Raw genomic sequence first — 27093 nt, 5'->3', positions numbered from 1 at the left:
GTTAACCTCTAAAACACAGAGATAGTTATATTTAGTTATAGTTAAGAGAAAACACAATTCTTGATCATTATACTGTAGTATAAACATGTTTTTCTTCTTACTGATATAAAAATAAACAGTACAAATCTGCATACTATTCATTTTACCACTATGTGTGTGTGAAGGGAAAACATTCTACCACATAAGGCCTATTGGTTTCTCACTAACAGAAGCAAGAATAGATTCTAGTTTCATACTCACTGGCAACCCAAACAGAGTTAGCTGTCAGTGTTAGTCGTCATAACATGCATGGTATTTTTTTACTTAAATTTTTTTTATAAAGTTATATTCCACCTAAAATATTGTTTAGACTCAATGTTCTGTAATGTGTGTTGTTAAATAGCTCTATTTTGCAAGTGAAAACGGGACAAACTAATGGTTAAATCTAAAACTAAGGCGTAAAAATCCCCGGCCGAATTACCTACTGCTTTCAGACTCCCACACCAAGGTCATGTGGTCATTTAATTGCTGTGCGAATCCACATCTCTGAGTTTTCAAGAATATATCACTTCAAAATTCACTGTTTATATCCTTTTTGACCACTGCAGAGCACCGTACGGTTGCGCTTTGCTGTAATTTGGATGCATTTCTAGACTTGTATTTCTTTAAATGCTGGCAAGTATTTTCAAGAGCAATATATTTCATCACCGCTCAAAAAATAAAAGGAAGAAAAGCACGTAAACATTTGAATTGGCCCGTTATTTACAGCAGCAAAAACGTATCATATACCAAGCATATGATATTTTATTTACAGTATACAATCATGTTATGGACCGCGTGAGCAGCGCGTTCCCTATCACAAAACTCTCCCCTCCACTGTGAATAAATCACAATCCGAATGCACAAGGTTTTATCACTGAGGTGGCTGCACTTATTTTTACAGACTTCCATATGAGAAATAAAGGCGAACGGTGCATGATATCGTCACGACCAAACGTTAGCGATTGGTTATGGCAGATCCAGAGCGGCTCTGGGCAGATCCAATAGTTTTAAACTTCAACAGAGTTCCCGCCTTCAAGGAAGTTAACGCTTGTCAATGGAGAGTGGCCAGACTCTCTGTACAAATGAAATGTACGAGAGTCTGGTTGGACCAGGCTAAGTTGCACTTGCACCATGGCAGAATTTGCGAGCGGAAAGACTGAATGCTTCTCCAGAGAGGAATCCTTTTATTTTTAATATTTAAAAATGTTTATGTGCTGCTGCTCGTCCCTGTGTGTGTAATAAGCAGACTGTACGCATGTTGCGCACCCGCCTATAGGCGCATATTACTAACACACCCTTTAAAATAACACCAAAAATACTGCGCCATTGACTTTAGACCAGGTTTGTGTTGGTCAATGGAACAGTTGTTTTCAGTTCCTCAAAATAGCAACGCGCCAACAATGCGCCTGAACACACCTGGTTTTCAGACCAGCACGCCCATGGGCGAACAGATGTGTCGGGCTGAAAATAGCAAAAAACACTTGGCATGGCGTCACATTGCACCGGATGTATGATAGTGCCCATTTAGTGTCTAACGGTGGCAGGCAATGTGTACACTGCCACACATCACATCCATAGCCCAGTAGAATAAATAAAACAACAAAAACAATTAATATCTACAAACAGGGAATCCAGTAATCCAGTTTTTTTTACATTATTTCCTGGGCAAATCATTTGGCCTTCCACTAGATTTATTAAAAACATGTGATTCTACCATTAAGGAAACTGTTTTAACACTTCATGTTCTTAAGATATAAAAAGTTTTATTTTTACACCTGCAATGCTTCATTATTTAAAAAATAAATCCACAATTACTTTTAAAAATAAAATAAAAAAACTATAAGAAATTAAAGTGAACAAGAAGTAACAAAAAAACTTTATTTTAAGATAAAAGTACAGCTTTAATATTTTATTTATTATTTCATTTATTTTTCCATAGCAAGCAAGCTACCATTTCATTTCCAATACCAATATTAAATACACTATTATATGCCAATGTTTTGGGTTTGGTCATTTTTTTCTCTTCTATTTGTAATAGAAAGAAGTGCGCACCAAGGTTGCATTTATTTGATCAAAAATACAGTAAAACACTAATATTTTGTGAAATATTATTGCAATTTTAAATAACTTTTTTCTTTTTAATACATATTTTAAACTGTGTAAAGCTGAATTTTCAGCATCATCACTCCAGTCTTCAGTGTCACATAATCCTTCAGAAGTCATTCTAATATGATGATTTTCTGCTCAAGAAACATTTATGATTATTATCAATGTTGAAAACAGTTTGGGTGATACATTTTTGCAGGATTCTTTGATGAACAGAAAGTTCAAATGAAGGGCATTTGAAGTAGAAAATCCTTTGTAATATTATACAATAAATATCTTTAGTGTCACTTTTGATCAATTGAATGCATCCTTGACAGTATTAGTTTGTGAAGAATTTTCAACGTTAATTTCTAGCAACAAATTCCCTTTTAGATCATTTTCACACTGTAATTTAGTGAAAATGAAACTGAAAATTAAATGTTGTGAAAGAGAAAAGGACAAAACCTAAGATGTGCTTGCGTTTAAGATTAATTTTTGTATTACACAGCATGCAATTGAATGAGCCTTCATCTACATTGCACAGTTTTTGATGTTGTTTACTAAGAAATAGTCATCCTTCCTGAGAATTATTTGTGTTAAATGACACTTTCACGTCTGAGTGTGGATATCTTTGTCTCAATGTAGCTCAACATGCTGCTCATTCGTCTTTGTTGTCCTCTATCGTCACTGTCTTTCAGCACATCTGTGTTCTTCCTGAGGCCCAGCTGGGCTCTGAAGGCCTTGCAGAAGATGAAGTATATAAGTGGGTCCAAACAAGCATTTAGCACTGATAGTAGGACAGTCAGCTCCTTCAGGATGTAGAATGCTTGGGCTGTGCAGAGTTTCATCTGAGGTTTGATAAATGCATAAGGCAGGCGCACCAAATGATAGGGCACAAAGCACACACAAAAAACAACCACTAGAACTAGCATGTTGCGCTTAGACTTTCTGAACTTATGGCTGCTGGATGTGGTCTGTGTGGACAACTGAGCTTTTCTGACCTTTTGCAGAGTCCCCCAGTAAAGAGCAATCATAGACACCAGCACAAAAGTGAAGATCACCATGGACACACTGTGAGTGATTTTGTAGGCCATGCTGAGCTGAGGACTGTGTAAAGCCTCACAGCCAATTTTCTCTGGGTTTTGATCGTTACCCCAGGAGGTCAGGAGAAAGAGGATTAAGTAGATGGAAGACATGGCTAACAGCGAGAGCCAAGTAGCTGCAGAAATGTGGCGGGCGGTGCGAACCGTCTGCAGAGCATGAGTCTCCAATGGCCGGACAATCTTCAGGTACCTGAGGTAAAAGATCATTTATTTGTATCTAATATGTGTTCATGTTTGGAATTATATATGTTTATTTCTGAAGGAAGCTGTAGTGTCATGCCTTGGGAAAATAAATGCACTCACATTTCTTGTAAAGTACACCAAAGTTTGGAATAATTACGATGTTTTAATGGTTTTGGTAGTGTTGTAGTCAAGACCACCTAATCCGAGACCAAGACCAATGTGTGTTGAAACCAAGACAAGACCAAGGCGGTGTGAGACCGAGTAAAGACCAAGACCAGACCAGCACTCCTTAAATTCATCCAACCCCAAATCAGAAAAAGTTGGAACAGTATGGAAAACGCAAACAAAAAAAGAAAAAAAGAAGTGATTTCTAAATTTACTTTGACTTGTATTTCACTGCAGACAATATGAACACAAAATATTTCATGTTTTGTCTGGTCAACTTCATGTCATTTGTAAATATGCATCCTTTCCTGTCATTCAGACCTGCAACACATTTCAAAAAAAGTTGGGACAGGAGCAATTTAGGGCTAGTAATGAGGTAAAATGGTTAAATAATGATGTGATTTGAAACAGGTGATGTCAACAGGTGATTGTAATTATGATTTGGTACAAAAGCAGCATCCAAGAAAGGTCTAATCCTTTAGGAGCAAAGATGGGCCGAGGATCGCCAGTTTGCCAACAAATACGTGAGAAAATTGTTTAAAAACAATGTTCCTCAAAGAAAGATAGGAAGAGATTTGGATATTTCACATTCAACAGTGCATAACATAATTAAAAGATTAAAGGAATCTGGAGGAATTTCAGTGCGTAAAGGACAAGGGCGCAAGCCTAAGCTGAACAACCGTGATCTCCGATCCATCAGGCGGCACTGCATCAAGAATCGTCATTCATCTATAAGCGATATCACACATGGGCTCAGGACTACTTTGGCAAACCTTTGTCAAGTACCACAATACGTAGTTACATCCACAAATGCCAGTTAAAACTGTACTGTGCCAAAAGGAAGCCCTATGTTAACAGTGTCCAGAAGCGCGGTCGACTTCTCTGGGCTCGGAGGCATCTGGGATGGACCATCACACAGTGGAAATGTGTACTGTGGTCAGATGAATCAGTATTTGAGGTATTTTTTGGGAGGAATGGACGTTGTGTGCTCCGGACCAAAGAAGAAATAGATCATCCAGACTGTTACCAGCAACAAGTCCAAAAGCCAGGGTCTGACATGGTATGGGGTTGTGTCAGTGCCCTTGGCAAAGGTAACTTGCACTTCTGTGAAGGCACCATTAATGCTGAAAAGTACATAGAGATTTTGGAGCATAATATGCTGCCTTCAAGAAGACATCTTTTCCAGGGACGTCCATGCATATTTCAACAAGACAATGCAAAACCCCATTCTGCACACATTACAAAGTCCTGGCTGCGGAGGAAGAGGGTACGGGTACTTGACCGGCCTGCCTGCAGTCCCGACCTGTCTCCAATAGAGAATGTGTGGCGCATTTTGAAGCGCAAAATGCAACAACGAAGACCCCGTACTGTTGCCCACCTTAAGACTTGTTTGCAGGAAGAATGGGACAACATTACACCTGAAACACTTCATCACTTGATGTCTTCAGTCCCTAAACGTCTTTTAAGTGTTGTGAAAAGGAATGGCAACATTACAAAGTGGTAAATGCTTTACTGTCCCAACTTTTTTTGAAATGTGTTGCAGGTCTGAATGACCTTCCAGAATGAATGAAAATCCCTCCAGATTCCTTGAATCTTTTAATTATGTTATGCACTGTTGAATGTGAAATATCCAAATCTCTTCCTATCTTTCTTTGAGGAACATTGTTTTTAAACAATTTTCTCACGTATTTGTTGGCAAACTGGCGATCCTCGGCCCATCTTTACTCCTAAAGGATTAGACCGTTCTTGGATGCTGCTTTTGTACCAAATCATAATTACAATCACCTGTTGACATCACCTGTTTCAAATCACATCATTATTTAACCATTTTACCTCATTACTAGCCCTAAATTGCTCCTGTCCCAACTTTTTTTGAAATGTGTTGCAGGTCTGAATGACAGGAAAGGATGCATATTTACAAATGACATGAAGTTGACCAGACAAAACATGAAATATTTTGTGTTCATATTGTCTGCAATGAAATACAAGTCAAAGTAAATTTACAAATCACTTCTTTTTTTTTTTTTGCGTTTTCCATACTGTCCCAACTTTTTCTGATTTGGGGTTGTAAAAAGCCACATTACCACCTGAGAAATTACTTATAACTTATAATAAATTACTTATTATACATATAATTAGAATAAGACACTATATAGAGCTGTTAACAACAAAATTCATCTTTGCGCTACAGAGGTTATACAGAAGATGCATCCGAATTTGTAAATTACAAATGCATAAATAATGTTGATAAAAAATATTTTCATGTTTGCAGTCATGCTCAAATTTGGGAAAACAGCTCTCTTGCTCTTGTGATATTGGTTAAATGTTATAAATCCAGATCTCATACAATAACTTTTTACAACAATATCTTGAATTTTGTGAGCATTTGTATTCATTTTTGGTGACATTTTTGACACAATCCCTAATTAGTTTGTGAATCGGCACAATCAATAAATCAAATTAGAAATAAGTTATTGATTGCATCAGAAGCAGAAAGTTTAACATCCAATCACATTTATTTATTATGTCAATAAATAAAGCAGGCAATGCACTGGCAATTTAGTGAAATCCCAGAAGTTGTGGTCTTCTTGAAACAAAATCGTTTAGTCTGAGACCAATACAAGACCGAGTACAAATGTGGGTCGAGCCCAAAACAAGACCAAGACCGTCAAAAAACGTTTTTGCAGTTTATGCTTGCTGTTTGGCAGCTCCAGTAATAATGAAAAGATTTATCCTGAACTCTGCCAAAGAAACTAGCATGTAACCTTAATCAAACAATATAATAATCAATTTAAAAAGGATAATTTATACCTGTATGCATGATATTGGGCTTGACCAGTGCGGTTCGGAAGATGGATGGATGATTGATTCAGCTGTGGGCACTATTTGAGGGAACAGCCATTTAGTGGCGTCCAAAACCATAGTGGACGTTATTGAGTGCACTCATTCAATCCCACAATGCACCACAATAACGAGTTTACAACCGATGTATGCTCGACGGCTAGATAATACCCATAATGCACTGTGAAAGTCGCGCCGTGCTGCATTGAATGAATTCCAGGGTTTCGCCAGGAGATGGCATCGACTCACACACTTTTTAAGTCCAATGATATTGGACCCACTCACTTTTATCGTCTCTAATTGAGCACATGTCTGTTTACATACCATGATTAAACGCGTTAGAAGCTTTATTTTCACTTTTCTAATAATTTCTTAATTTTCATTGAAAATAAATGCCTTTCCGATCTGATATGTGATGGGGAAAAGGATCAGAGCGGGTTTGGCAAAATGCGAATTCGAACCTCTGATCAATTTGTGTCAAATCTTGACGCTGTGCGTCTTACCCCTACACTATTGCTGCTGATAAATATGGAGTTTTCCGTGGTTTTGTCTTCCTCAACCAGACGTTTAAACAAGCTGATACATTAAAATATATTTTTTGTAAATTGCATCTACTCCAGTTAAATGTTTCTGTTAAAGGACCCACCCACATTTTTTTGCTTCTGACGCCCATACAATATAATATAAATAGTAGCCTACTATATAGTATGAAATATAAACTATACAATATATATTAGCCTATACTATACAATTATGTACATACAAATATTAAGTCTTTATTTTTTTTATTAAATGCTTATTAGTTACTTTATTATTCATTCCCCTTTCCCAGTAAGTTCAGTGTCACACAAGTAAAGAGCTATAGGGTTAACTTTAAGCTTGTTGGCTCTTTTTGGAGTAGCCTAGTGGAGTAATGGAGAATGAGGGTACATAGGGCGAATCGGACAGCGGTAAGTTAATTCATTCAGAGCGCGACTCTCAGTGCGTTGAGAGTACACAGACTGGTTGAGAGTGAGAGCGATTCAAAAGCATAAGGAGTCGTTTCTTGTTTGCTCTCGAAACGCTCTCGCGGGACTTTGCTGTCATACGGCGATCGGGCATCGAACAAGCATATTCTCCAGCGCGTACATCTACTGTACACTCGTTTTTGCGGTGCATTGTGGGATTGAATGAGTGCACTCAAAAACGTCCACTATTGTTTCGGACACCACTACAAATGGATGTTCACTCAAATAGTGCCCTATCAAATCAAATCAAATCAAAATCAAATCAAATCACTTTATTTGTCACTCTACATATGCACAAGTGCAACAGTAGGTGAAATTCTTAGGTGCAGTTCCGAGCAACATGGTAGTCATGACATGACATGTACAACATTTAAAGCAGCATCAGATTACACTGATGCGCCCACAATTACTCACAGCACAGTAAACTCTACAATAAACAATAAATAATTTACACAATGTGAGTGTAGTTCTCACAGCTTTAAACAATATACACATACTTACAATATACATATACTTTAAACAATATACACTAAACATACACTAAACAATATACATTACGCTATAATAGTAATAATAATATACAATGTACAGTATAAAATATTATTCACAGATTGAAAAATTGAAATCCAAAGTGCAATAGATGCTGTATGATAAATAAATGTGTATATAATGTGTGTTTATCTACAGTGGGTTGTGCTGAGTGATATTCTGTCCAGTGTGTGTTATGATCCTGATGGGTCAAGAGTTAAGGAGTCTGATTGTTTGTGGGAAGAAGCTGTTCTGGAGTCGGCTGGTGCGTGATCTGATGCTGCGGTACCGTCTGCCTGATGGCATCAGTGAGAGCAGCCCATGGTTCGGGTGGCTAGAGTCTCTGATGATCCTCTGAGCTCTCTTCACACACCGCCTGACATAAATGTCCTGGAGGGAGGGAAGCTCACCTCCGATGATGCAGCTGGCCGTGCGCACTACCCTTTGCAGGGCTTTGCGGCTGCGGGCGGTACTGTTGCCGTACCAGGTGGTGATGCAGCCAGTCAGCAGGCTCTCTATGGTGCAGGTGTAGAACCGTGTGAGGATGTGGCGGCTCATTCCAAACCTCCTCAGCCGTCGCAGGAAGAAAAGGCGCTGATGAGCCTTCTTCACAACGGCCTCGGTGTGGACGGACCATGAGAGTTCCTCTGTGATGTGGACACCGAGGAACTTGAAGCTGCTGACTCTCTCCACCGGTGCTCCATCGATGGTGATGGGGCGGTGTTCTCTCTCATTCCTCCTGAAGTCGACCACCAGCTCCTTGGTCTTGCTGACGTTGAGGGAGAGGTTGTGCTCCTGACACCACCGTGTCAGAGTGTGCACCTCCTCTCTGTAGGCCGTTTCATCATTGTCAGTGATGAGACCTACCACCGTCGTATCGTCAGCAAACTTGATGATGGTGTTGGAGCTGTGGGTTGCCACACAGTCATGTGTGTACAAAGAGTACAGGAGTGGGCTGAGAACACAGCCCTGAGGGGCTCCAGTGTTGAGAGTCAGTGGTGAGGAGATGTTACTGCCCATTCTGACCACCTGGCGTCTGTTTGACAGGAAGTCCAGGATCCAGCTGCATAACAAGCTGTTTAAGCCGAGAGCCCGGAGTTTAATGTCAAGTATGGAGGGCACAATGGTGTTGAATGCTGAGCTGTAGTCTACAAACAGCATTCTCACATATGTGTTCCTCTTTTCCAGGTGGGAGAGAGCAGTGTGAATTGTTGATGAAATGGCATCATCAGTGGAGCGGTTTTTGCGGTATGCAAACTGCAGTGGGTCCAGTGAGGGGGGGAGAACAGAGCAGATGTGGTTTCTGACTAGTCTCTCAAAGCATTTGCTGATGATGGGGGTCAGAGCAACAGGACGCCAGTCGTTTAAGCAGAGTGTTTTTGACTGCTTAGGTACAGGAACAATGGTGGACGTTTTGAAGCATGTGGGGACCACAGACAGGGAGAGGGACAGGTTAAAAATGTCCGTGAAAACTCCAGCCAGTTGGCGCGCGCACGCTCTGATGACGCGGCCGGGAATCCCGTCTGGACCCGCAGCTTTACGGACGTTCACCCGCCGGAAGGATCGGGTAACATCCGCTTCAGATACGGAGAGTGCACTAACCTCTGTATCTTCAGCCGCGAGCTCTCTCTCCGCGAGGGCGGTGTTATTTCCCTCAAAGCGAGCATAAAAGGTGTTGAGCTCGTCCGGGAGAGAGGCAGCGGTGTTCACGGTGGAGTTTGTGTTCCCTTTATAGTCTGTGATGGTGTTAATTCCCCTCCACATGCTTCTGGAGTCGGTGGTGTTGAACTGTCCTTCAATCTTGTCCCTGTACTGGCGTTTTGCTGCTTTGATTGTTTTCCGGAGGGCATAACTTGCTTGTTTATGCTCCTCCGCATTACCAGAGTTAAAAGTGAAGGTCCGCGCATTGAGTGCCGCGCGAACATCCCCATTTATCCACGGCTTCTGGTTTGGGTACAGCCGAATTGTTTTGGTCGGAACAACGTCATCTACGCACTTCCTGATGAAACACGTTACGCTATCAGCGTAGACCTCGATGTCGTCATCAGAGGCCGACCGGAACATCTCCCAGTCCGCGTGATCAAAACAGTCTTGTAGCATAGAGTCCGATTGGTCTGACCAGCACTGGATGGTTCTGAGGGCGGGTGCTTCCTGTTTCAGTCTCTGCCTGTAAGCGGGCAAAAGTAGAATGGACGCGTGATCTGATTTGCCGAATGGTGGGCGAGGGAGGGACTTGTAACCCTCCTTGAAGGGGGAGTAGCAGTGGTCTAAAACACGGTTCCCTCGCGTGTTGATGCTAACATGTTGGTGGTATTTGGGTGCGATGCGCTTGAAGTTGGCTTTGTTAAAGTCCCCGGTCACAATAAACGCAGCCTCAGGATGCGCGGTTTCCTGCTCACTCACTGACCTATACAGTTCCTTTAGTGCCCGGTCTGTGTCGGCTTGTGGGGGAATATACACCGCTGTGATGATGACCGCGGTGAATTCCCTCGGTAGCCAGAATGGTCGGCACAGAACCATGAGAAATTCCAGATCAGGAGAGCAGAAAGACTTGATAGAGTGTACGTTCCTCTGATCACACCAGGATCGGTTGATCATAAAACACACACCCCCGCCTTTGCTTTTCCCGGAGAGATCTTTTTCTCTGTCCATCCGATGCACGGAGAACCCCGTGGTTTCGATGGCTGAGTCTGGAATCTCAGCGGACATCCAAGTTTCTGTAAGGCAGATAATGCAGCAGTCCCTCGTGTCTCGTTGGAAAGAGATCCGCGCTCTCAGCTCGCAGAGTTTATTGTCCAGAGACTGAACATTTGCCAGTAAAATACTGGGAAGCGGGGGTCGGTTTGCGCGGCGTCTTAATCTGACGAGTACGCCAGCTCTACAGCCCCTTCTCCGGCCGCGTCTCCGCGGCCGGGCCACCCAGACAAAGGGTTCCGCTGCTGTGTTTGTAAACGGCGTGTCGTCGTTGATGAATTTAAAGTCCGGTTTTCGGTGTGCTATTGCCGAACCAATGTCCAAAAGTGTCTGTCTGTCGTACGTAGTAAGGCAGACAACATCCAAGACAAAAAACACAAAAACTATAAACAGAACAAACAAAAAACTACAATGCTTCAGCAGAGCTTGCGACGTTGCGGCCGTCCTCGGCGCCATCTTGACTCATCTTGACTCGGCGCCATCTTGACTCATGTCTTGACTATTTAAGGGTATTGGGGGCGATTTCGAACACAGTAATAGAGAAGCTATGGGGGATGACACAGAACAAAAAAGCAGAGTGACTAGCGCTCTGTAGAGAAGTTTGTCCGTTTAGGGCCACTCAAGCCTGGTTCCAGAATCAAATCCCTGAGGCTGCCCTAGTAAAATGTGCTCCACCATAGCAGTTTACAGTGAGAAATGTATGATTATTTATTTACCAATCACTTTTACCAATAATTGGAATTTCAAAAATAGTTTGCTTCAAATTGTCTATTAATCTATAAGTCTGCCTTGCCCTTTACATTGCTTTAATGCGTTACTAGTATTTTAACACATCATCTTCCTGAGAACCAGAAAAAAAGGTTTTGTGAATTTAGATTTTTTTTTTTATACGCCATTACATTGTTTGGAGCATAAAAAAAACAAATGGATATAAAAAAAATCCTATGTTATATGCTATATCGTCTGCTCTGTAGAGGACACCAGAACTATTTATTGAGAAAATGAAAAGACAAAAACAATGGGATTTTTTTTTTTCATTCACCAGTCAATTTTTATGCTTCAAGCTTTTTTTTTTAATCCAAACTTTGTATAAAGATGATTCTCAATGTTATGAAAGATATAACTGAATAATTTGATATACCATTTTACTATGCAATATGTGTAAACATGGCCATATGCCATTCCCATTCTATGCGATGCATCTATACACTGTATATAATTTGCATATTAATGTATTTTGGGACAATGTGTAATGTAAAAAGATGTGTAATAATATTTTCATAAGAATGTTTCATATTTCATATATGAATATCCAGACTTAAAACTGTGCATGTTGTCAGAGGAATTCTCGAAAACATAATTTCCTCTACAGAGGCAAAACCCCTCAGGAGGAGTCTCGTGCAGAGTGGCATTTATATTTAGATGTCACTTCCTAAACTTTGCAGCATGCAATTGACCGTTGGTCTTCTTAGCAGCAATAGTTTTATTCAATGAATATTACAGCCTGTAGCCTCGAAAGTGAGCCAAGATCTCTACGATCACTAAAATACTGATGCTTTGTCAGTTCATCGCGATCTCACAAAGCTCCGTTATAAAAAATTAAATTGTCAACAATAAATATCTTACTTACATCGTGTCTTGTTAATGAGAGGTTACACGAGCCTGCTTTAACTCAGCACTGACTAAAAACGCTGCCATTTTGAGCGGTGAGATTCTGATCGCGTTCGAGAGATTAACAACTATCTGTGATTACTCACTGTTGCAAAAACACGCTGTAAACAGATGCATTTGACGCTTTCTAGAGGAAACAAATGTGCAAATCTGCCAAATCTGTTTTATTACAGTATCAACTGAGGGTGCTTTTGCTTGCATTTGAGGGTGCTTAGCCTGGGGCCACTGTAGAAACATGGTGGAGCAAAATGGCGACTTCACTGTAAGGGGACCCGCGGTGTACAGAGATAGAAATGACTAATTCTAATAAAGCATAACGGTTCATTATATAAGGTCTTTATACACCACTCAAAACATAGTTGTGTATATTATGTTGCATTTATGTCAATAGATCCTCATAAATATTACACACTGCACCTTTAAAATACATTAAAAAGAGTAATATTGTGAAATATTATTACAATTGAAACTAACTGTTTTCTATTTGAATATATTTTCAAATGTAATTTATTCCTGCGATCAAAGCTGTATTTTCAGCATCATTACTCCAGTCTTCAGTGTCACATGATACTTCAGAAAATGAATATAATATGCTGATAATATGCTGAGGCCTGGAAACATTCCTTATTATATATTATATATAAATATTATAATTTTGTTGATCAATATTTTTGTGTAAACTGTGATCCATTACCATAAAAGAATCGGGGTAAATAATAATAACAATAGTCATATGCAGCAAGGGCACATTAAATTAAAGACATTCATAATGTTACAAAAGATTTCTATTTAAAACAAATGCTGTTCTCATGACATTTCTATTCATCAAAGAATCCTGAAAAAAGATACCATTATTTCCAAAAAAAATATTAAGTGTCAAAAACTGTTCCCTTTCGTTCAGTCACTACGACGTACGTTAGTGACTAACGAATGGGGGTTTCGCTTAGAAGCCAATCATCTTCAGAGAATTCAACAGCGCCCAATGGCAGTGCCAATGCCATGGGCATGCGGAATTTGCATGCGTAACTCCGCCCCACCTCGTGGGTATATAAGGAAGTACGCTGGCAACATCGCATTATGTTTCTGCTTTGGAGCCAAGAGTATCTCTTCACTCCTTCAAGCCTGATCTGAGTCTTCGACAAGCCTTCGAGACGAGCAGCTTTCCAGAGACGTTGGTGTTACGGCGCGTTCCAGTGATCATCATACTGCCTGCCTGCTGATCTGCGCAGTGGTCCGATAGACAGCTGGTGTGTGGTCCCTGGGCGCTTCGGCGTTCTCTGCGAAGCTTCCTCTCATAAAAGAGCTTACACGTGACGCGTCCTTTTCAGGATGTCTCGTCCGTGTACTTCTGGGTGTGGCCGGTCGTTGTCCTCTTCTGATGGGCACAAACACTGTCTGGTATGTTTGGGCTTTCAACATGCCCAGGCAGCGTTTGTGGATGAGTCATGTTCCCACTGCGGGAACATGACCATCGCGGTGTTGCGGTCAAGACTCCATGACCTTCGTAATGAAGTGAGAGTCCCCTCTACCACACCCCGATCTACTGAGTCCCAGAGGCCCAGTACTTCGGCTGGTGGTCAGGGTGACCTGACGGTTACGGTGTGGAACAAAGCCCCGACGCTCATGCCTCGGGCCACACCCCCGTCTTGCACACTGCAACCCGCGAGTGTTCAGACGCAGATCGCGGGGCCGGCTCCTGCCCCCCCGCGCATCTCGTTTGGCGCTCCGGAGGAGGATGCGATGTCGGTCACCGCATCACAAGGTGGGCTCGAGTCCTCTGAGGATGATGACTCGGCTGTGCTGCCGCCTTCGGGCGCGCCAGCATTGCCCGAGTCGGACCCAGAGCTGACAGCCATGTTGTCTCGGGCAGCCGCGAGCTTAGGGATAGAGTGGAACCCTCCGCCCTGTCCCGAACGCTCCAGGCTCGACGATTGGTTTTTGGGAGCGCGCGCTGACAACCGTCAGTCCCCGCCCCCAATACCTTTCTTTCCCGAGCTTCAATGGGAACTCGCGCGGTCCTGGAAGTCCCCGTTGTCTTCCCGTGACCGTTCGGCGACTTCCTCCGCCTTCTCCGTCCTCGATGGGGCGGCGGCCAATGGGTACACTGGGGCCCCTCCCGCCCGGCCCAAGCAGCAGCCTTCACCCGGGCCGGGTGGCAGAGGTCGCCGAAGGAAGGCGTCACAATCCGCTCAGCCCGCCCCGCGCCCCGCTAAACGCCAGGCCAAGCGGCGTTCCTGAGACGGATGGCTCAGGGATGGAGTATTCTTTCCAGGAGATGGTAGCAGTCCGGTGATGACGGTGCGCGCCACCCACGGGTCCCGCCACTCGCATCCCACTCTGTCGCCAGCCTCCTGGCAGAGCAGACCCCAGTGGAACGGCAGTCAACCGTGCCCCCGCACCGGGACGCCCCTCAGCCTCCCTTGTCCGGGCCGGTGACACTGCATCGCTGCAAGCCCACACCGGGTACGTCTGTAATCCGTATGACCCCGCTGGCACAGTTTCTGGGAGTCTGGCTTCAGCTTCCAGGGCTGTCCCGCTGGGTCGTGCGGACCATCAGGCGCGGCTACACGATTCAGTTCGCGCAGGTTCCTCCCTGCTTCCGGGGAGTCCGTTCCACTATGATCGAGGCCAATGCCCCCGTCATGCGAGCGGAGATTGCTACCCTACTGGCGAAGGGTGCGATCGAACCTGTCCCTCCAGCCGAGATGAATTCCGGGTTTTACAGCCCGTACTTCATTGTACCCAAAAAGACCGGTGGGCTACGACCAATCCTGGACCTGCGCGTCTTGAACCGTTACCTTCACCGGTTTCCGTTCAAGATGTTGACAGCGAAACGCCTTTTCGAATGCGTTCGTCCAGACGATTGGTTTGCAGCGATCGACCTGAAGGACGCCTACTTCCATGTCTCCATTCTACCTCGACACAGACCGTTCCTACGGTTTGCTTTCGAGGGGCGGGCATATCAGTACGCAGTTCTACCATTCGGGCTATCTCTGTCCCCTCGCGTCTTTACGAAGATTGCCGAGGCAGCCCTTGCGCCCCTTCGGCAGCACGGGGTTCGCATCCTGAACTACCTCGACGACTGGCTCATACTGGGTCACTCTCGAGAGCAGGTTTGCGGACACAGAGATTTGGTGCTCCATCACCTAGCCCGTCTGGGCCTTCGGGTCAACTGGGAGAAGAGCAAACTTTGCCCCGCGCAGAGGATCTCTTTTCTCGGTATGGATATCGACTCGGTCGCCATGTGCGCGCAGCTTTCGAGCGAGCGCGCGCAGTCTCTGCTGACTTCCCTTTGTCAAATCGAGGGCAAGAGTGCGGTTCCACTGAAACTATTTCAGAGGCTCCTGGGGCATATGGCATCTGCAGCCGCGGTGACGCCGCTCGGATTGCTTTATATGAGACCGCTTCAGCACTGGCTATGCGATCGAGTCCCGAGATGGGCATGGCGGTCTGGCACGCTCCGGGTACAAGTGACTCGGGCCTGCTTACAGACGCTCACCCCGTGGTCGAACCTCAGTTTTCTACGGACCGGAGTGTCCTTAGAACGAGTTTCCAGGCATGTTGTTGTATCAACAGATGCATCATCCACGGGCTGGGGTGCCATGTGCAATGGACAAGCAGCCGCGGGCTCCTGGACAGGACCCCAGCGCCTTCTGCATGTCAATTGCCTCGAGTTACTGGCAGTACGGTTCGCCCTGCACCGCTTCCGAGCGTTGCTGAGGGGTCAACATGTACTAGTCAGGACAGACAACACGGCCGTAGTAGCGTACATCAACCACCAGGGCGGTCTACGCTCCCGCCGTATGTCTCAACTCGCCCGCCATCTCGTTTTGTGGAGTCAGAAGCGCCTGAGGTCCCTTCGTGCTATCCACATCCCCGGAGACCTGAACTGTGCAGCCGACGAGCTCTCACGGATTCAGCCTCTCCCCGGAGAGTGGAGACTCCACCCCCAGACGGTCCAGCTGATATGGGAACGGTTCGGCGACGCACAGGTAGATCTGTTTGCCTCCCAGGACTCTTCCCATTGCTCCCTGTAGTATTCCCTGACCAAGGGCACCCTTGGCACGGATGCACTGGCGCACAGCTGGCCGCCAGGGCTACGCAAGTATGCGTTCCCCCCAGTGAGCCTCCTTGCACGGGTACTGTGCAAGATCAGGGAGGACAAGGAGCAGGTCATGTTGGTCGCCCCGTATTGGCACGGCCAGACCTGGTTCCCAGAACTTCTACTCCTTGCGACAGCCCCTCCCTGGCCTATTCCTCTGAGACCGGACCTCCTCACTCAGAGACGGGGCACCTTTTGGCACCCGCGTCCAGCGTTCTGGAAGTTCCACGTGTGGCTTCTGGACGGGACGCGGCAGGTTTGAGTAGTCTTCCACCTGCGGTGGTCGCTACCATCACTTCCGCTAGAGCTGAGTCTACGCGACGTCTCTATGCGTTGAAGTGGAACCTCTTCGTCACTTGGTGTTCTTCCCGCCAAGAAGACCCCTGGAAATGCCCGATCGGGTCCGTGCTATCGTTTCTCCAGGAGGGGGTGGAGCGAAGGCTGTCTCCTTCCACCCTTAAAGTGTATGTGGCCGCAATATCTGCCTACCACGATCTCCTGGGAGACAAAAAGGTAAGTCAGCACGACCTGGTCATCAGGTTCCTGAGGGGGGCGAGGAGACTGAATCCTCCTCGCTCTCCTCTCGTTCCCTCTTGGGACCTCTCAGTAGTCTTAAGTGCTCTGCAGAGGCCTCCCTTTGAGCCTTTGCGGTCGGCTGAGATTAAGTTCTTGTCTATGAAGACGGCTTTGCTGACCGCATTGGCCTCGCTTAAGAGGGTCGGGGACCTGCAAGCATTTTCGGTTGACGAAGCGTGCCTTGAGTTCGGGCCGGCTAACTCTCACGTGATCCTGAGACCCCGGCCCGGATATGTGCCCAAGGTTCCCACCACTCCGTTCCGAGATCAGGTGGTGAACCTGCAAGCGCTGCCTTTGGAGGAGGCAGACCCAGCCTTGGCATTGCTCTGTCCAGTACGTGCTCTCCGCGCCTATGTAGACAGTACGCGATGTTTCAGGACCTCAGACCAGCTCTTTGTCTGTTATGGTGGAGAGCGGAAGGGAAGTGCTCTCTCAAAGCAGAGGTTGTCTCACTGGACACCATTGTTTTGGCTTACCAGCAGCAAGGTCGACCATGTCCCCTTGGTGTGAGGGCACACTCCACCCGGAGTGTGGCCTCCTCTTGGGCTCTAGCGCATGGCGCCTCGCTAACAGACATCTGCAGAGCTGCAGGCTGGGCGACACCCAACACATTCGCCAGATTCTACAATCTCCGAGTGGAGCCAGTGTCCAACTATGTACTCGCCCCTACGGGTGGCCGGTGATGGGCCAGGCTCAGGTGTCTTCGCTTGCTCGCCATTCCACTCCAAGGACTGGATAGGTGCGATATTTTCCCTCAGGTGAGCTCCCCGAGAGCCCTGAGCTCCTCCAGCACTGCTTACGCCGACATCAGTTCAGTCTGCCCTTTCGAGCCCAGACCCTCATGTCCGGCCAGGTGCTCCGTGTGCATGGTTCCCCTCCGGCGACCCCCACACGAGTATTTCCACCGTAAGCCTCCTCAGCGAGCAGGTGTCTTTCCCTTGGCAAGTCCCTGCCACCCCTAGGGTTAAAAATCCACCTTCGGCTGGTACCCTAGAGATCTTCCATATGCAGCCCTTAGCGGGTCATATGTGTGTTCTTAAGGTGTGTTCTTATGTGTGTTCGTACGGGTAGGCATCTTGGCATTCCCTCACTGGGATATGCTTCCCAGTGTACCTTGGTAATCCTGTGTTAAGTGGGAGTCCTTCGTCCGTACTAGTCTTACAACAGGGTACTCACACTTACGCAGGGCACTGGACGACAGCTGAGTGGCGTTGTTTTATTGGAACCCCCATTTGTTAGTCACTAACGTACGTCGTAGTGACTGAACGAAAGGGAACGTCTCGGTTACGTATGTAACCCTCGTTCCCTGAGGAGGGAACGGAGACGTACGTTTCCTTTGCCACGTCAGCTGTGCTGCCTGGAACGCGGAGTTCAGTCTTGGCTCCTGCAGCAGTAACATAATGCGATGTTGCCAGCGTACTTCCTTATATACCCACGAGGTGGGGCGGAGTTACGCATGCAAATTCCGCATGCCCATGGCATTGGCACTGCCATTGGGCGCTGTTGAATTCTCTGAAGATGATTGGCTTCTAAGCGAAACCCCCATTCGTTAGTCACTAACGTACGTCTCCGTTCCCTCCTCAGGGAACGAGGGTTACATACGTAACCGAGACGTTTTCAATACTGATAATAATGACAACCATTATTAATAATTGAGTACCGGTAATAATTGATCATAACTGAGCACCAAACCATTTTAAAAATGCATTCAAATGGAAAAAAGTTACTTTTTTAATTGCAATAATATTTTTGTTTTGGTGTTGTTTTGGAGTTCCTGGTTAGTTTCACTGGTTGTTCATTAGTTTCTAAAAACCTGTTTCTGTTCTCCTATACATTCCCTGTGTAGCCTATTTAAACCTCGAGTTATTTCTGTTCAGTGTTGAAAGTGGTTGTGTTATGTATTCCCCTGCGATCTCCTGAGTGTTCCTTGTTTATTTTTTTTATATTAAAGACTGTTATTGTTCTCTAACTCTTTCATTGTGCACTTCATCATACAGCCAGATCATGAGAATTTCATATTACTGTTTTTACTGTATTTTTTTATCAAATGAATGCAGCCTTGGTGAGCACGAGAGATTTCTTTTAAAAAGATTCAAAATTCGTAATTATTCCAAACTTTTGACCGGTAGTGTAGGTCACCACAAGTAAGTGTTAGTATGTGTTGCATACCTGTTTGCAGCAATAAAGTCCATGAAGAGAATGCTTGCATACATGTTTATATAGAAGGCTGTTGCTCCGAAGCTGCAGTAAATATTACGCATTGTCTCTGAACTGCTGACATAGTTAGCAATGCGCAAAGGTAAACAAAGACAAAGGAAGAAGTCAGATGCGGCCAGGTTCTTCATGTAGACCGTGACGCTGGACTGGATACGCTGATTAGTGCAGAAATACACACGCATTGTGATGCAATTCAGCACCAGACTGACAAGAAACACTAGTGAGTATGCAAATATGAAAACAGGGTGGGCTGGGATCTTTGAAAATTCACAGGACGCGTTTGCTGCTGGGCGAGTCGTGTTTGCTTCTGTGATGTCATCTAGGGCAGTGGTGAAGCTGGTTAGTGGAACTGCAGTTCTAAGAATGTCTGAGACTGTTGACTCCATCTAGATGCACAAGAGAGACAGATTAGTCACCAAATGTACCAGTTCAGCAAATGTTAAGACATTTACATTCATTACATGGAGGAATTTATTCCTCTTCAATGTGCGAAATGCATCTTCAAAGTGAAATATGTTGTAACGTATCATTCATAGAATGTAGCAATGTAAGATTAGTGTAAGATTATTTCTATAAAGCATACAGTTTTAATATTGAAAATCTTGCTTTTTAGTGATTCAATAATGATTTTAAACCATTAAACATGTAGACATGCAGCTCTAGGCCTATATCACAAGTAAAACAGTGAACATAATTATGCTGAGAATGTGTTTGAAAATTGTGTGATTTATGTTAGTGCATGGCACTTTCTCCTCTACTCTAATGTAGAGTCTGTATAACCGTTTCTCCTCCTATTGAATTTTGTGAACAAGTGACCATTTTTAGCTGCAGCCTCAGCATCTATTTATAGTGTAGGGGGCGGGACTCTTTAGATTCTAGAGAGTATTTGATTGGACAGAAAATCGGATGAGAAGCTGAAGTGCAGAGTGTAACAAATGGAGCTTGAGTGATCGAATGGAATTCAAGCGTAGTTCAGGCAGACCACTGATCGCTAAATGATATCAGCTGACGCTCAGCTGATTTGTTACTCCACCTACTCTAATCAACTATAGTATTTAAGCTCATTCAAACTCATGTTCCTCAGTCTGTCGCACAGACATTTACACCCACCTCCACCCCTTCACCTCCTAGTATCTTCATTATCGAGTATTGGATTCTGTGTAGAACTCTATTGTTATCATTGTATCTCTTTCTGTAATATGTGCTAAGAAACTTTTGGTTATTAAGAAGGCTGGGGGATAATGTTTCAAGGATGTATCTCAAGCTGTTTAGTATGGCAGCTCGAGCATCTTTGAGCCTAAGCCTTTCGCCAAATCAAAGATTGTCAATAAATTTCATTCTCAAAGTGGTCCTGACTGAACTAAGACAAATCAGACACAATAATTTATTCATTATAGTTAATGAATGATCCAGCAAACTCACTCTCCCAACTGTACACCATCACCCAAAACTGCAACTAACATCCCTTGTGCAGCAAACCCAGGTCTTGGGTTACAGGTCACATGGAGACTGATGACTGCAGAGAGCTGTGACTCTCACTTAATTATTTTTGAAAAGGACAAATAAACCATCTTAAACCCATATAGCCTATATATAACCACTTGAGAAATATATAAACATATATATCCATCTCATGATTTTTCTTTAATAGGGTTTGTTCTATGTATTTCAATCTCTATTGGATTTATGTTTCAGAAATGCATACTGTTGTAAACGAAAATCATGTGTATGGCATGTTTGGTCTCTACGAACTTCTAATGTCGTTCTCCATTTGTTAATGTACATTACATTTTGCTAACTCTGTGCCACATTAGTATTAATCCTAAAGGTTTTTCTCTTTAGCACCCAATCAAATTACATATTTTACAAATGCCCTTCTAGAAGACAAAGGATCGTAAAACTTTCCTCTGAAAGAAAGTAGGAGAGGCTATCCTCTATCCGAAATAACTGTGCAAGTTCATCATATCTTCTTCAGACAACGCAGAATAAATCATTTGCAACTTCAACACCATCGGACCGAACTATCAAGACTTTCTCCTGTGACTCTGCTTGTTAACAGGCTTATTAAAGGGGCTATACAACTTTTTCCCCAAAATAAACGTAACAATAGCCTTTTTATTTTACCATTTATGACTCAAACATCTCCTGATGAGCATACTGACACCTTGTCCGCTCACAGTGGGTGCACCTATAAGCCTGTATCCTATTTTTCCTATTTTCTGGCAGGTAGGTTTTTCCCGCGCTGTCTGCGGATGTGACGTCACCACCGCTGCGAGAGCGAGCAGAAAATGAGAGCAGTTCTGTTTTTTGGCCACAGGTGTCAGTCGCGAGTTTAAATTTCAGAAAAACGCATATAGCCCCTTTAAGGCTGAGATGACTCCATATTTAATATACACAAGTTTTGTGACTCGGATAAGGTCCAGTTCTGGTTTCTTTCTTTGCTCTTGGCTGACATTGGGCATTGCTATGGCCTGCTTGTGGCCCAGATCTGGCAAACAGGAGTGGGCCACCCAAGGGCCATCATTCCACGCAGCATGTGGGGCAGATAAGCATTCCACAAGTGCCAGATCTGGGGTGGCACAATGTTGCTATGTGGGTTTAGTTGTGTTCGTGATTTAGTAAATACAAAATGTTCACAATACATATCTGGTTCTGACTCCCTGCCTGCCCTGCCATTTAAGTTGTCACTCAAATTATCGATTTTGTTACATGCTCTAAGCGCTGTAAATATTAAGGAAGAATTATTTTTCTGTGGCCAAGAAAAATACCCTTCTCTAGAACGAATTAATAATCAATACTGAGTGTTCACAGGATGAACTGATTGATTGATTGTAATGTTAATTTAGCTACATCAAGTGAATCTCATTAACTGATTCAAATATTCATAATTAATCATAATGAACAATCCTAATGAGTTATGAACAATTATTCATATTTCCCTTTTGAGCTAACTCGCTACAAGAATGATGTCATCACAATCATTGATTCAAGAGAGACCATAAGTTTACTTTACATATTTTTACTTTAAGTTTAAAATATGGATATTTTTCTTACAAAACCCCATCAATTAACTTCAGAAGGCCTTTATTAAGCCCCACGAGCCGCGCGGAGTACGTTTATGATGGATAGATGTGCTTTTTTGAGCTTCAACCTCAATGGACCCCATTCACTGCCATTATAAAGCTTGAAAGTGTCAGGGTATTTATTAATATAACTCTGATTGTGTTCATCACAAAGAAGAAAGTCATATACACCTAGGATGGCTTGAGGATGAGTAAATAATGGGGTCATTTTCATTTTAAAATGAGCTACTCCTTTAAAACAACCATCAGGGAATGTTCTATATACATTCACATTTAAAATTCTGCAATGTTCTGTGAATGTAAGTTTATAGTTTTCTATTTTAATGCATTTTTAAAATGGTTTAGTGCTCAGTTATTATCAATTATCAATTAGTTTTTGCCACTCAATATTTTTGTGGGAATCATGGTACATTTTTTTCAGGATGCTTTGATGAGTATAAATGTCATGGGAACAGTATTTGTTTGAAATAAAAACCATATTCATACTAAAAACCAAAAGACTTTCATGTGGTTCTGTGTAAGTTCTTTATTAGGCTGTCACTGAAAACTTCTGTGCACTATTCTGGAAGGTAAGTTTATGGTGAAAACAAAACAAAAGTTAAAGCAAAAACTTAACCATTAGGGAATTTATAAATTCACATTAAAAACTCTGCAATGTTCTGGGAATGTTAGTTTATAGTTATAAAAATGAAACCTAAAAACTACATTTAAGACTCAAGATTCGTACCTTGAATTTACACCCTGTGATTTCTTGCACCGCGACTACAAAAGAGAAAAGATGCGGTTGTCACTAACTGCATTTTTCACAAGTTTATTCGATTGTAGAATGCAGTTGTCACTCCCATAACCTACTGAACTGTGTGGGTACAGAACGGATTAAGTTTTAACAAGTGAAATGACAGCCGAATTGACAGAATTTGACCGAAATGTAACCAAATAAACCAATTAAAAAATAACACATTGGCCTATATTTAGTATTCATGGAAGTTGTGCAGTCGCTTTGATTTTGAAAAAGCAGTAGCTCTTACGCTTAAAGACAGAGCTAAATATAAAATGCAACAGATAAACAGATAAAGCTAACAGAACACGGGGCTCTCGAGGCACATTGACCTGCTTTTATCCTGATAAAAATCTCATCACTGTGAAATATACAGATAAAGACATCAGTCTGCACGTGCACCCAGACCAGTTTTCAAATTGAGTGTCTATTTACACCAAACATCAACTTACAGTGTACAGTAAATGAATAGCATCTTTCTAAATAGCATCTAGCAAACGCTATTTGCACTTAGTGCAAAGAAAATACTTTTTTTTTGTTATTTACACTTACAGTGCAGATACTGCAGCCTATAAATAATGCGATAGCATCCTGTGTGAACAACCCCTAAGTATAAGTCTACTACTTTCAATGGAAAATTGCTAAAGCCTGCTCATAAAGTCACAAAATGTCACTAGATGCTATCACACGCTGAGCAGCATATTCATTATGTCATTGTGCCATGTTTGCATATGTTTGCTTCTCTCCTACTCTCTGTGTCCACATAATATTATAATACATCCGAATTCGTAATAAAGCTGTAAACATTTATCTAATTGTCAGTTTAAAATTCTGATCTATAACTTCATCTGACAAAATCACCATACACATAAGACAAAGAAAACGGCTGTGCTGTGATTTTGGCCATATTTTCATGTAAAATGATCACTCTGAGAGAAAGTTAGAAGTGACAGAATGTCTTTCTTAGTTTTTTTTCTCTCCCAGCACACATCCTCCGTCTGGGTAACAAACCACAAGAAGGATATTCCCTCTTCAATCAGGGATGATTAGCCTAATCTGACCATTATCTGCCCGTCTAAGTCAGTTACCGTGCGGATAATATGTGATCTGTTTGTTAATTGTTAAAAAACGCCAAGTGTACAGTATTTAAATGTATTCAAAATAGCTCCTTGTTGTAAATAATAATAATAAAATAATAAAAGTTGCAGCAACAATGATAATGTTGCTAAATTTGGTTACAAAATCCCCAAAGCCAGCCAAAAATATTATATCAACTCATTTGTTGCAAAATCAGATTTACTGCAGTGCAGTGCTGAGAGCTGCATAATGTGACAATTATCAAGTTCAATGACTGGTAAAAGCTGTCTCTTTAACAAAGGTCAGGTCTGTTCACAGGGGCCACTTTAAGGTGCTCTTTTCTGCGCCACACATGTTGATGCTGACACTGTCAACGGCAATACTTACACTGTTATGTATAATCCATAGCATTCGACAAAGTTTTCCATTAGCAGTTCAATGTATTAGATATCAGACAAAGTAATCAACTCCTCAAAATAGGATAAGATTTTGTTGAAGGAAGGACAAAAAGTTTACTCTAGTTTCCTCAAGGCTAAATGACCTTTCTTGATGTTTGTTTTCACACAGTTTATTGGACCACATAACCCAACATGGATAAATTTAGTATGTTGGGATTACATTCATACTTTACACATTCATACATGCTGCACATTATTCATACATTGTGTCATGGTAATTACACATTTTACATGATGAATATATTTAAACATTTAAGAAGTTTCTGTCATAATTCGTGAGTACACTGAGAGGTAGCTGAATGCTATGTAAAACAGAGACTGAGCCAACAACATGTTTATGGTAGAACCTTAATTGCAATGAATAAAATAGCTAATCATATTTAACTTACTTGAAATCCACTTGTACCCAGGCTGTCCAGTGAGCTTTGATCTAGATGTTTCATCCTTTTCATTCACTTCCTTCATAACTTCCTTCTGTATCATGTAAAGAGGAAATTGGGTTTTGTATGTGTGTGTGTGTGTGTGTGTGTGTGAGAGAGATAAGTCTGAAAGCATGCGAAAAAAAATGCAAAAACAGGTGGTTAGATTGTGACGTGGTGGGGCAATTTTATGGTGACACGTGGGAGACATTGAATATTACAGGGTCAGTTGCAGGACTAACTGTGTACTGTAATAATATATATATATATATATATATATATATATATATATATATATATATATATATATATATATATATATATATATATATATATATATATATTTTAATTTGTCATTTGCAAGTCAAAGTTGTTTGGTTACTATAGTTTTCTCAGCCACAACACAACAAAACACATGCTATGTGTGTTGTACATTACTTTGAAAACTGTTGGATGGTTTTGTTTTTGAGGGGTTTGCTTTTTTGAGGTTTATGTTATGCTATTGTGTTTTTTATTACAAAAGTGAATCAGTTATTCGCTTTATGAGTCATCTTTTTTGTGTTGCCAGTGAAACACTATGCTGTTCCCACTATGCAAATGATTTGCTGTAGCTGTGGAGCATCCTGTATAATAAGCTACTGTCAATGTCTCAGAATCAACCTAACAAAGAACTTCACAACTGAATTATGTTCACTAAAATGGCAAGCACTGGTTAAAATTGGTTCAGTTCCAATCTGTTTACATATTTCGAGACTGCTCACTTGTGAGACTAGTGTCAGTGACATCGTTTAGGGGGTCTAATAACTTCTGTTGTATTGTCATGCTGATTTGCTGCCATCTAGTGGAGATGATACTCCATTCATTCAAAAGGCTGGATCTACAGTACTTTAATGTAACATCAAATTAACCTAGCATGAAAAGTAACCTTTTAAATTGTGATTTTGGCCTGGACGATCAGGGGTCTTGACCTTAACTGTATCCAACAATTGTACTCTGAAAAGGGAAAATCTGCCTATTTAATGTGCTTTTATTGCAAGCCAAGAGATTTTTACATGACTTCTCCGAAGTGGCCAAGGCGAGGACCATGCTCCAGGACGGAGGAACAAAAAGTAACTGTGGCCACTCATCGCCGAGACCCGCCCACAAAGTTACTTGCGCTTCGCGCTTTGACACTTGCGTTTCAGATCGTTAAAATAGGGCCCATAGTCTGTATATGCCTTAAAACGACGCATATCCGAGCATAAGGTCTTAAAGGGGCAGTATTATTAGGGGCCCTATCTTAACGATCTGAAACGCGAGTGTCAAAGCGCGAAGCGCAAGTAACTTTGTGGGCGGGTCTCGGCGCTGTTGCAATTTTTTCGGCGGGATAAATGGCTCTTGCGCCCGGCGCAAATCTAAAATGGGTTGGTCTGAAGTAGCTTCATTATTCATAGGTGTGGTTTGGGCGTAACGTGAATAAACCAATCCGAGCGTCATCCAACATTCCCTTTAAAAGCAGGTGCGCAAGTTCCATTATGGATTGCTATTATTATGGCGTATTTACCAGGCGCACGCCAGGAGCGGTTCACAGCCGAGGAGACTGATGTTCTTGTAAGAGCAGTGAAAGACAGAGAAGTGAAGTTGTAATGTTGTACATTATGGTAAAGGTGATTTCACAGTCTTTTTTTTTTCAGTCTTTCAGTTTTTTCAGTTTTTCAGTCGATTTTTTTTCCTGGTTCTTGACGGACAAACCAATTTGTCAGATGTCCTTATATACATATATGTCTTGCCACTATTGGGCAAACAGGTCTTATCCTTAATTATTACAATTAGCCTGAATCATTTGTAAGCTAGATTTATGCCTATTTTTTCACATCTTCGTGGCACACCACAATGATTTCCGTCATCTCATGTGTTAATATTTTTTTAGTGTAACAATTTATGATTTGCAAAAATAACTGTTGCATCTGTGTAGGTTACATGAGCAAAGTGTATGCGCGTTGTGCACGCTATACATTATGGTCAAGCATGCGCCCTTAAAATAGCATAATGAACAACGCGCAACGGGCCACTGACTTTAGACTAGGTTTTTTCTGGTCAGTGGCG

At 42.7% G+C, this 27093-nt stretch overlaps 1 protein-coding gene across 1 annotated transcript; it reads right to left on the bottom strand.

Annotated features, from left to right (window-relative positions):
* Positions 1 to 1775: 1775 nt before the first annotated feature.
* Positions 1776 to 25103, bottom strand: LOC307130572 (P2Y purinoceptor 14-like). The gene is made up of 3 exons (XM_079823612.1): positions 24979 to 25103; positions 19146 to 19579; positions 1776 to 3399 (listed from the first exon to the last, which is right to left on the bottom strand). Exons 1-3 carry the CDS (start codon positions 25039 to 25041, stop codon positions 2703 to 2705), a joined length of 1194 nt encoding a protein of 397 aa, XP_079679738.1. The 5' UTR covers positions 25042 to 25103; the 3' UTR covers positions 1776 to 2702.
* Positions 25104 to 27093: the final 1990 nt, after the last annotated feature.

This window comes from Gobio gobio, assembly GCF_949357685.1.
Source record: "Gobio gobio genome assembly, chromosome: 8".
NCBI lineage: Eukaryota > Metazoa > Chordata > Actinopteri > Cypriniformes > Gobionidae > Gobio > Gobio gobio.
The sequence above is the reverse complement of the archived record's forward strand: the minus strand, read 5'-3'. Positions and strand labels throughout refer to the sequence as shown.